Source organism: Varanus komodoensis, unplaced genomic scaffold (genome assembly GCF_004798865.1).
Source record: "Varanus komodoensis strain SLA01 unplaced genomic scaffold, ASM479886v1 scaffold25, whole genome shotgun sequence".
NCBI classification, from domain to species: Eukaryota; Metazoa; Chordata; class Lepidosauria; order Squamata; family Varanidae; genus Varanus; species Varanus komodoensis.
The window spans coordinates 13,463,069-13,475,233 of record NW_025335661.1 but is presented as its reverse complement, the minus strand read 5'-3'; the positions used below and the strand labels follow the sequence as shown (position 1 = coordinate 13,475,233).

General features: G+C 39.4%; 1 protein-coding gene across 1 annotated transcript; it reads right to left on the bottom strand.

Annotated features, from left to right (window-relative positions):
• Positions 1–1,717: 1,717 nt before the first annotated feature.
• On the bottom strand, positions 1,718–11,685 carry SELENOT (selenoprotein T). Its single transcript, XM_044432946.1, has 6 exons — positions 11,460–11,685; positions 6,347–6,457; positions 5,768–5,894; positions 4,513–4,600; positions 3,287–3,439; positions 1,718–2,524 (listed from the first exon to the last, which is right to left on the bottom strand). Exons 1-5 carry the CDS (start codon positions 11,597–11,599, stop codon positions 3,315–3,317), a joined length of 591 nt encoding a protein of 196 aa, XP_044288881.1. The 5' UTR covers positions 11,600–11,685; the 3' UTR covers positions 1,718–2,524; positions 3,287–3,314.
• Between the last annotated feature and the right edge of the window lie 480 nt (positions 11,686–12,165).

The window sequence follows — 12,165 nt, the reverse complement described above, 5'->3', positions numbered from 1 at the left end:
GGCTTTACTTCTGTTGATTTCGATTTCCAAATGAGACAATGATGGGATTATTGCAAGGCCAGAAACTACAGACAATTTTGATATGGCTAGAGATACCACACAAGATGCTTAAGGGATGACTGCTGCACAGGTAACAGTCCAATTTCAGCCCAGCAATCTTAGTTCTAAAATAACTATTTATATGCAAGCAAGAAATCTCAGAAATAGTTAAACTTTCTACTTGGGAAGCATATAGAAATGCACAACCTAACATAGAGCTGAGTATTTATAAACAGATTGGGTAGGTTCACACTTAATGAACAAACTACACCGTGTGGGTTGTTTGCTGAAAACTCACAGTATACCTGAGGAACTATTAAGCTTGCTATGCATTGTTCTCCCCCTCAGTCCTCTAAGCTGACACACATCCCAGGGGACTCTGACACAGAACCCCTCTTGTCCTACCCCAGCTGCCTTCCCTCTCTAGGCATTACTATTTATTTTCTGGCATCTTCCCCCAGAGCCTCAAAAATGTGCAATGGCAATTTTTAAATTACTTCTCTTTTCATGGTTCTTGCTTAAGTGTACTCTTATGGCTGTCAAATATGCTTAGCCTTGCCTGGTCAATTTTCTGTTTCAGCTATGAAAGGTAGCACTGAGGTACAAGGAAAGTGTACAAAGCAAGACTGCAGATAAGCTAATTTGCACACAGCTGGCAAGGATGGTGGGTAGGGGAATAATAGCAAGGGAGAAGAGGAACCCATTTGTCCCTAAAAATAGAAGACAGAAGTAGGTGCACCAAACGTGGTGGTAATGGTGTTGAACAGACAGTATCTCCTTTGGGTATACGATCCTCTGCCACTGAAGTACTGACTTTACAGGGGGTGTTTTTAATATTTGCAGCACAGCTTTTTTGGCCTAGTAAATGGAAAGAAAATGTATGCAAACTGAATGGCAGGAAGTATTATATGCTCCATCAGTTCTTGTCAACTCTGTGAAAATTAGCCTATATGCAGTCTTGCCTTTCAGTTTCATTTTATGTTCCCTACTAGTGCTCACTTTCATAGCAGAAATACAAGAAATTGATCAGGTACACCTACACATATCAGACATCCTTATAGGCACAATTTTCAAGGACTGCAAAATCTTTTTTTAAAGGTAGCGAACATCTGATGGCTGCTCCTAAGTGCTGTTTGGGAATTGGTGAGAGGCCTTCTGAGAATCTGCTCCACAGAGTTAAAGGACCTTCAAAACAGCATAAGAAGAAATGATGAGATGCTAGGAAAAGTACTGGCTGAAGTTGCCTGTCCCGGATTCAGCTCATGGGTACATTTTCTGAATCACAGCCCCTTCTATAAAGGGAAGGACTGTCCTGGATACAATTCAATGGCCTTTGTGCACAGCTTAAATATACACCAGTTCGAGTCTACATAGGTATCCATGACTCCTTCAAGCCCAGCAAATAAAATCCTTTGTTTCCTTCTGGGGGTAGGGTGGGGGGGTAGGGTGGGGTGGAGTGGGAGGGGAGAGAGAGGTCTACACACTTGCAGAACTGAACTGTATTCTCTTTAGCAGTTTATTGAATTACCTATTAGGTATTCACCAACTATAAGATTAATCTAGTGGATTATAAGTACAGCAACACTGTGAAAGCAAGGAAGCACTCATAGCATTTAAAAAATGGCTTTGTTTCCATTCTTCAGAATAATAGGCAGAAAGTAATTCAAACTTCTTCACACACAGTAAATGAAATTTCTTTATTTAAATTAGTTTGCTTAGTTCATATTGAGGACAGCATAAAGGCCGAGCTACTTGATCATCAAGAAGGGACCAGAAAACAGACTTCAATCTGCCAAGGATCTAAACAGCATTTGGTCTTGTTTGAAGTCATGACATTGAGGGTAGTTATTCTGCATATAATTCTGTTTATATAATTTAGTATACAATGCACCATTCACTCAGCAATATACTCTGAAAATATACAAAACTTACATAACCAAACGAGTAATGTTGACAGCCATCAATTATTATCCAAACCATTTTAAAAGATAACCAGTACACCTAAAAATCCATTTTAATCTACAAACAGAACATAAATTCCACATAAAGCAGACCCTAGACATTTTCCAGGGAAAATATTAGAATATTATCTCATTCAGTCATCTTCTTTGACATGAATATAAAGGGTTAGAGCAAAACTAAGTTAGTTGCACTTAAGCCCATTGAGCGATTGAAATACAACTTAAATGCAACTAATTTAGATTAGTTCCAACCCAAAATAAGCTGTAATCAGTTCATGCTTGCATTATCTAGCATTGAACTGGTTGAATTAACTTTTAAAAAAGGAACTATACAGTATTATTGCACTTCTTGAATGTGCAGTACTTGGAAACATACCAGCACTGAAAGGGGTCTCGCATTAAGATTTTCAGGAGAACAACATGAAGGCGAGGAGAGCATCCAGTCTGTACCAACAGTGTGCTGTCTTCAGTACAGGCCTTCATTTATTTCGTTCATGTTGCCTTTGGAAAGTGTCACTTAATGTCTGTAAGCAAAGCAAGACAAAAATGATCTGGCAGCTCCTTAAAGAAAAATCAAAGAAAAACATGCAAAATTGTTTCCTTCCCAGTGTTACCAATGAAGGTACACAATATTAAATTAGAACGATAATCTAGAAGTCCAGGAAACAGAAATAATGAATTCATATGAACATATTATTCTGCTGCTAAAAGACAAAAACAGATGCACCTAGCAAAGGAAAGCTCTAAAGGTGACTGACAGCAAGATCCAAAAGCTTCATCTCTAGCAAAACCTTAATTTTGCTACTATTGAACACTTCTATTTTACATTACAATCAAATATATAGCTGATCTATCTTCAAGCTGACAAGTAAAAGGATAATTTTCTTTAATATTGCCACATCTGTGGAACACCCTTCCAACTGAGATTCAGCAGACTTCTTCCTTTTTTACACTAAAAACATTTTTTTCCATATTATTTCGTGGAGTAAGTGGAGTTGAATTTTATGATAGTTATTTTACACTACTGCCATGTTAAAAGGAAAAGAAAATTTAGTTGCCAGACACTTTTATGTATAGGATTGTTTAAACTGATTATTTTAATATGATTAAATTATTATGCAACTGCTAATTTTTATCACTGTTATTGTTTAAGTGTTATTGTTTTATTATTCACTGTTTGTATTTGTTTTCTTGCCATTTTTAATATAATGTAAGCTGCCCAGAGAGCCTCACAGCCATGGGGTATGACATACAAATGCAATAATAAATAAACAAACCAAGCTTACAAGAAGTTTTCAGTACTGATGGATGGGGCTATGATCTATGATGTGGCATTTGCTCCATGTGTACATTAAGTTTCATTTCATTATCAAGGATTTGAACAAGCTGTTGCATGGAAGGAAGGTGCCCAGACTCCAGCTTAGACCATACTGGAACATCTAAATAAGAGATGAAGACAGACAGAGAGAAGAAGTATAATTAGTACAGCAATTTATTATTTGCAAAGTGCAGGAACAGTTAGCTGTTGCTCTGGTATCATACCCACCGAGTTATTTAGGGTAAAACTACTTATACAAACTTTTAAATATAGTAAAAAGTTACTCAGAGTAAACTACTGATACAAGCTTTTGAACATAGTAAAAAGTATGTAATTATCAACTACTTATCAAGGAGTAATTCAAGAACTGCCTTTGAGGAGAAATTTTTACTGGTTAAAACTGGTAAAAATCCACAATTTCACAAACTGTTCTTACCTTACTTAAAACTAGAAATGAGACAAGGCATTTGGAGAGGAGAGGAGAGGAGAGGAGAGGAGGGCAAGATTCAACCTGATCCTCTATCAAAATCCTCAAATATAGTTTCTCACCAATGTGCATGCAGCAAAATAAAAAGGAATAAGCAGAAATCCCAAGCTGCTAGGGAAAACACAGCAGCTTGGGATTACTACATTTGTGCATAAGGGAACATGCACTTATTCTGCCAATAGCCAAGCTAATTTGTTTCTAATTCACATAAGAGCCAGTGTGGTATAGTAGTGGGACTGGTACTCAGGAGATCTGAATTTAGTCCTCACTCACTAAGGAGCTCACTGGGTGATTCTAGGCCAGTCACAGACTCTCAGCCCAACTTATCTCACAGAGTTCTTGTTGGGAGGATAAGATTGAGAGAAAGAGAAAATTATGTAAGCCACCTCAAGTTTTTTAAAAGGAAAAAGGTAGAATATAAATATAATAAACAAACAAAAAATGGAATATATTATTTAGGTGTAGCCCTAACTCCTCATCTTTCAACAATGGGACCATTTTTCATCTAAACCTTTCATTTTAGTCTTCTGTCCTAAGTGCAGCTTTTATCTTCATACAAAGTCGTGAGCGGAGCCAGCTGGAGCTGGGAGTCATACTAGATGGCCTGAGAGGCCCCTTCTGACTAGCGCTGTTTCTATATTTCTAACAAGTAAATTTACACAAAAGTCCCACTTAAGGAGAAAACACAAAAGCTATTCAGAACTCACCATTTAATGTTATTTCAAATGCACCTGTTGACATACACTGGTTCTCAATCATGTTGCTCAGGAAGAAAACCATCATACAAGCATAGACCTTCAAGTTAAGAAAATTTCATTCTCAGTTACTATCTTTCATCATGTAATACACTTACCAGGCCTCCTGTGTACTCAATTCATAACAAATTTTGGTACGAGTAGTTTTTTCTTTATTCATGATTCTTTAACTAGAATTTGACTACTTTCCTTCTGAACAAGAAATATTCATTTCTAATACTTAGAAGAGATGCACCTTAAACTAGTATAAAAGACACTCTCAGTTACTAAAAGAAAATAAAGAAAGGTACTACTTCTAACCTCTTTTATAAACCTAGTAAGCAAATGCACAAATGCTTTATATGAGATATTTATTGTTTAACTCTTGTTAACATGTCTTATTACTATTCAGTTTCAAACTCTTGTGGTATTTTTTCCCTTTACATCAGTTTGTTAAACATTCTTTTGGTACCATACACCAGGGATGAAATGATGCAATCTTCAGCAACAATCTTCAGATCTCAAGTCAGAAATTAAGGATTTCAATTCATCATAAAAAGGAATTAGTCCAGAATAAGGCATGTTCAAGATCAGGGTATTATTTATTAACCCACTGCTTCACTTGGCCACTTATTTCTAATACTGAAGATGCTAAGTAGATCTAGTATCTAATAACTAGCTCAACTATTAAACAGTGCTGCTGCATTTTTCCCCTACTCACCGATGGAGAAACCATTTCTGTTAGTGGCAATAAAAAGGGTTGAGTCTCCATGCCCCAAAGTTTTACCTGCAGCTCAAAAAGCTTTTTATTATTAAATTGGACAGCATTTTTTTCATCGTAGAAATTTTGGGGTTTTTTAATGTTCAGTCAAGCATGCAGGCTAAGAAAGATTTCTATGGGCTTTCCCTTTCCACTATTATCAACAAGAGACTGCTTTACTAACTCAACACAGTTTAGTTGACATGCTTTGGTTATCGTACAGACTGTGTTCAGACAACACAATATGGCTTTTGCGTAATCTGTGATGCTCTCATAATTCATGCTGAGTTCACAAAACATGACAGCCCCTACACAGGGAGTGCATATTCCAAATGATGGCTGCATAAATCCTGCATGCACCACAGCCTCATAGTGGGTTAAATAACCTGCTGTAGTGCCCAGTGAATAACACTGGTGTAAAACAAGTCTCTATCACATCTAAATTAACATTTTAAAAGAATGGAGTACCTTATTTTCTTGACCCCACTGCCAGATGCTGGGAGCTTGCATGCCAAAGAAAGCAAAAGGATCTTTGCCAACAATAATGAAGCCTATTAACACTAGCTTGAAGACTGACAGGAAAGATGCTATATGTCTGACAAAAGAAAAAGATACGTCAATCAATACAGAGGTTCACAGCAAAAAATATACTTACATCACTGGTCTACACTGTACCAATATTGCATAGTGATAAATGTTACATTTAAGAGTATTACAATGGGTAAACAATTCCAGAATCAAGGACACTTTATTTCATCATATTGTTAGGTTTGAAAGTTTAAAAAAACCCACACATAAACTTTTAATATATACTGTGTCATTATCAATAGTGTTAATATTGTTATTGTAATAATCTAAAGCAAAAGCAATACGTTGTTACTAGTTTGCAAGGCTGGGCCGATTGCTCCTGTCCAGATAACCTTATCCTCAAGTAATTGAATTTTTGCCACAGGAACTAAGGACGATTATTCCTCATGTTACAGAATCTGATTTGCTTAAACTATTGGAGATTACATATGTAGAATTTGTAACTGATAATTAACTTACCTATAAATTGGTTGAGGAAGATAGTTTTCACCTTCAATGCGGATGTCTGGGTACCGCTGGCTAATAACCCGCATGTACTCCTCAAACACCCGCCTGTATCCTCAGGAAACACTGAACAAAAATATTTTATCACAATTAATGTTGCTGTCCTTAAGCATAGACATTAAGGTTATTCAGAAGTAATCAAAATTATTCAAATACTTCACAACCAAACACAACTTCTCACTCCCTCCAAGTCTACTACTATTATCTGCCCAGTGAATATTCAAGCAATACTCTTGATCTCCATCACAGTCACACCTGCTTTCCAATTATGCCCCCATGCTTCCCTCTGTGAACAAGGATGTGGTATGAGTTCTCTCCCACTTAAAATATCTCCTCAAAATCTACTGTTTTTCTGTGTATATTTGCCTGTATGTACACATACATTATGAGGCACTACAGAAGAGATTTTTGGGTATGGAAGGATACTGGCACATTAAAATCTGATTAAGTGTTTTCTACCAGCCCCTAGACCAGCTCTTTAATTTTCATTTATAACTGTCCCCATGTTTCCAGTACAACTAACCATATTCATCCCTCCTGGTCTACTTTCTACATTGTCTATTTTAGACTGTGAGTTCTGTAGAAGATGGAACCTGTTCATTTTTGCCTATAACTCAGTAAAGTGCATACAAACTAATGATACTGTATAAGAACTTTTTACCCAGAACATCTCATTTGATCTACTTAACTCTCTAGAGCTACTTGATAAGATACCTTTGCACAACTGGCACCAACAACTCCTGTCAACAGAAAACTTTCTAATAATTTTAGAAGAATAAAATCAGAATCTATACATCTTTGTACTTCAGAAGCATTCAAATCCTAATAAAGATAAAGCAGCGGCTGACTAAATATGCATATACATTTATAAACCTGAAGGCCTGAGTGAAGCCTAAAGAAGTATAATATAGAACTGGACCTTATACAGCAGAGAGCCTTTTAAAAAATGTCTTAACATATTATTAAGATTAACTAAAACTCAGGCTGGGTATCATGAAGCTGATGCAGGAAAGAAAGGGAGACAAGGCTAAGTGAAAATAGCAGGTTGCATAGCTGGTGGCTGCTCAGTATAAAAGCATCTCTTCTTCAGTCCACTTCTTTAACAAGAAACAGACTCAATCAGAATGAAAGCCCAATGTGTTTTCACAACCATCTTCCCATCACTCATATTAGATAGAATATCAGTTTTCAGTGGACTATAAGATGGCTATGAGATGTCAAGAGCCAGAAACTAATTGTAATAGGCTTCTCAATTACCTTCATCATAGCACAATATTCTTAATATTTGTATCAGTGAAGAAACTCTTCCTTTGGTTTATCAAAACTAACACTTGAGCTTAGACCAAACTTCTGCAGTGTACTCCCTTGAAACTGGTTCTTAGACATTCAGGCTCACAATCTTATCCACAATAGGGATTTATAGCAAGTTCTGCAGTTATGGATGGCATGAACAAGCAAAGCTGACTTAACTACTCTTTCGATATAAGTCACCTATTGTCCAAGCTTGGACATCATAACAGATCATGATTTTTTGAAAGCATGAGTTGTTGTCAATAAGTGGGCTGCTACATGGGAGTTCTGGAAACTGGCAGCTCTGGCATGGTGAGTGAGAGACAATCCAGCTTGCTCTAAAAAGTAATTCAAGTGTTGAGTGTTTTGCTATGAAAATACTTTGGTGTGCTATGAAAATACTGGCTAAATTTGCCAATGACAAAATTATGACAATTTCCTTATACAACAGATTCTTATGAAGATGAAACTCAGTTATCTAATTGGAAACATAGAGGCTGTGTCCACTATGAGCCTTGTACCAATGCCAATAGCATTAACTGACATGATGGGATTCCCAGCAAAACCACACCTGATGCTACTAGTGTTGTGCTGCTTATAGCCAATTGTGTGAGGTGATCCACTGAATTTTCCTGGGGATGCTTGCACACCAGCTAATGCAATGGCATTGCACTAGAGCTCTTTTACACAGAGCAAACTTTTATAATTTATGTTTGCTGCTAGTGTCCAATTGGGTATTGCCTTTTAATTTGTTTACTGTATAATGACACCAGGAGACCAGGGAAACATTTATGTTGGTTTTCTGAACATAACTGAACAGGATGGAACTAAAATGCTGGTGATTAGCACTTGGTTCTTTGGATATCTCTCAATGACTATAAGTCGTGATGGGTATATATTACCTCCAGTATCAGAGGCAGTATGGTTCTCTATACCATTTGCTGAGGACCACATGTGGAAGGACGCTACTGTCCTATCTGTGGGCTTTTTACAGGCAGCAGGTACTAGGGGGAAAAAATACTGGACTAGCCAGGCCTCTGGTCTGATTGAGCACAGGACTTATGTTCTAAGTATAAGTTAATTCTAGTTGCAAAATTCATCACCCAACAGACATTGTCCTTGAAAACCTTTGAAAAAACTAACATGAAGAGCTTGGGGGTTTTTTTGGTACATACTGCAATGTCACTTGGAAACTTAAGTCCATACTATTTGGGTGCTTCCATTATGATCTTCTCTGTCCATTCAACAAATACTGGACTTTTAGCAACTGGCTTCAGCAATGTAGGTACTATATAACTGTCCTTGTTAAAAGCTGAGTGTATCACAAAACAATCACAAAATTACCAGTAACAGCACTCTAACGAAAATTGCTTTGTTAAGTGTTCCTTTAAAACACTTTATAAAAATCCTCTATCAGATCAAGGAATTACAGTGGAAGAACAAATGATTAAGCAGCATGCAAGTAACATCTTCCATGTGATTTAGTTAAAAGTCAAATGCAAAAAAACAAACCCCCAGCAGCAGTGAATACACTGCATTTAATTTTTAAAAAACCAGTTAAATACATTTGAGATTGTATCATTCTTTTTACTTGCCTCCTACTCTGACTGCTTGCCAAGTTTCATTATAAGGTTGAGGGCCTGTTTACCCACATGGCTGTCCTTTCAACATGGCTGTTCTTTCTCCTTTCATGAGAGATTTGCTTTTTTAAAAATTGAAAAAAGGGGGATTTTAAGGTTTAAAAGGAAAGGACACAAGTTTGTTTAGTTTTTGTGAAGAGTTTCTGCTCAAAGTTTCATAGCTACCAAGAAAGCTATACAACTCACAAATCTTGTTTATAAGGTTCAGTTGAATTGTTTATAATGCAGTTGAACCTTCGAAATAAAGGACCTATAGTTAAATCCAAAATTTACACAAGTGGACTGCTGCTTCTGCAAAAGAACTCCCATTGTTCTCCTCACTTAACTTGCTCTGGATGGTCCCTCAACTCTCCACAGCAAACTTAGTGAGCATGCAGAGAGGGGGTGCAGTAGAAGAAATGCATTCTGCCAGAGCTTTTCTTGAATAAACCCCTAGAAAACCAATGTGAATGGCTTTTGTACGCCTCTGGTTTTCTCTCCCTTCGGTCCCTATTGTGATGTGTTGCTATGCTGATGTAACACTGATACACAAGAAAAGTAACAATGTAGTTAAAAATAGTAGATGGAACTAGTCTTGATTTTAAAACCTTCACTAGCACAAGCAGTATGAACAATCTTATAAGGAAAAGCTGCAGAAAGAGCACAAGGTCCTAATTATTAGACTGCTTGACCAGACAGCTATAACAATTAGTACTCCATTAATTACTTTTAGAAAAAGGCACTAGGTTTTTAAGCTCAGAGTTTCACCTTCTGTTTCATTCCTAATCCATAATTCATAATCACACTGAAGCTACATTTCTTAAAGTTGCATATACTTGTTAATATTTTTAAAGCACTTCAAAATTTGAAAAAACAAGTAACATTAGAAATGTTTTAATAAATACGTGAAGATCCAAAGGAAAAAAAAATAACCCCACTTAGATTTGCATTCATTCATTCATTCATGGAATGTTAACATGTTTTATTGCTTTAGGTGCAGAACAAGATCCCTCCCTTTGTCCATTAAAAAATGAGGGTGGCAGTAGAACAAACAGCAAGCCATTCCATTGCCCTTTGTAACTGTCCCTTCACTGCACATGCACACACCATCCTGTGCCTTCTTCCACTCTCTTCTAGGTCCCTTCATCACCAGTCCAGAGTCCATGAACTCTCTTACATAATTTTAACTTGAACTTCTAATCTCCTCCTACCAAGAGATAGCTTCCTGCCAATCTGGCCAACTTCTTAGCCATATTTTCCTCCAAAAGATATCAACCTCATATTTTGCTCTCCTAATCTTACTTGCTGCTCCAACTCTCAAGGCCCTACAATTTCTACACTGCCTCACCATATTCATTCCGCACCATGGAATGCCAAGTGCGCCCTCCCAATCCTATCAGGCTGAGGTATCAGTACATAATGTTCGTTTTTCCATATTATTACGCAACACAGAATGACAACACTACCTGTTCCTTTTGTATCTCACAGGATCCTGCCTTGCTCACATTATACTGCCTTACCTGCTCAGTGTTTTGCAACACCTTTTGATTGTAACTGCCAGCAACGCCAGCCAGCATGGCCAACATTCAGCGATAACGAAAGTAGTAGTTTCCCTACCCCTGCTTGACAAGCGCTAATAACCGTAACAATAATGCTACTATTATTACTTCCATTGATACGCACATCATTCTTCAAAAAGAGAAAGAGAAACGTCGCTTTTCTGAGAAATTTACCATGTAAATGCCAATCCAACTCGCAAAGATCCAACTCGCTACACATCCCCGGGGCTGAAGCTGCCTGATCATTTTCGCCTTCACCATCTCTCAAAACCCTGAGCCATCTCCCCTTCCTCTACGCCTCGTCACCCAAGACCTCCCCCTGCCATTCCTCGGATGCCCCCCAACAGGTACGTCGCCTCCACGATCGTCTCTCTCAGACTTCTTTTCCACATACTCACCCTCCTAGGCCTCCCCTGCTCTTTGCCCTCCCCTCTTACAGGCCTCCCGGCACCGCAGGCGGCTACTGCGGGAAGACGATAGCGGAGGAAGTGAGCAGCCGGGGGCCTCATGGAGCGAGGGCGGAGGACACCGCCACGCCACGCCTGGCACGGCACGGCACGGCACGGCAGGCCGCACTTCCCTCGCCACAGCGGCACTCACCAGATCTGGAACTTGAGCAGCGGCCCCGTGGCGTAGGCCATACGCAGTTTCTTCCCAGGCGGCAGCCCGCCCGGCTGCGCCGACGCCCCGCTCAGCCACACCGCCAGCAGCAGCAGCGGCAGCGCCAGCGCGGGCTTCATCTTGTTGCTGCCGCCCGGTACTCCCAGCCTCCTACCGCAGCCGGACGCTCGATGCCCCGTCCGTCCGTCCGCCCGCGCGCGCGCGCCCCCCCTGCGCCACCAGAGGCAAGGTCACGCGAGCCGGCACCACAGTGCGCCTGCGCCGGGCTGCACCTATCCCTGGCCGCAAAATGAAGTGCTCCTCCAACCGCTTCTGGGGTGGCGGCTGAACTGCCGCCGCTTCGTTTACCTCACAAACGTCCACGCGGGTGTACGCATGCGCGAGCGCGGCCGGGGCGATTTGGAAAGAGCGGGGCGGTCCTCGCCCGATAGCGTGTGTAATGGGGCCCGCGCGCTTCGGCGCCGGTAGGAGCCAATCTGCAGTGCAACTGGACGGCGAAGGTCTCCCTTCACAAGGCCCGAGAAAGCGGAGGGAGCACGATTTGATCCCGAAAGACAGCAGGAAAAGGGATTGGGAAGAGAAATAACGTCAAAATCTGACACTAGTTCTTAATTTCAAAATAATTATGACGTATAAAGTTGATGTAAGTGCTGTTTCAGGAATAAATAAAGCTTCCTGCACCTGC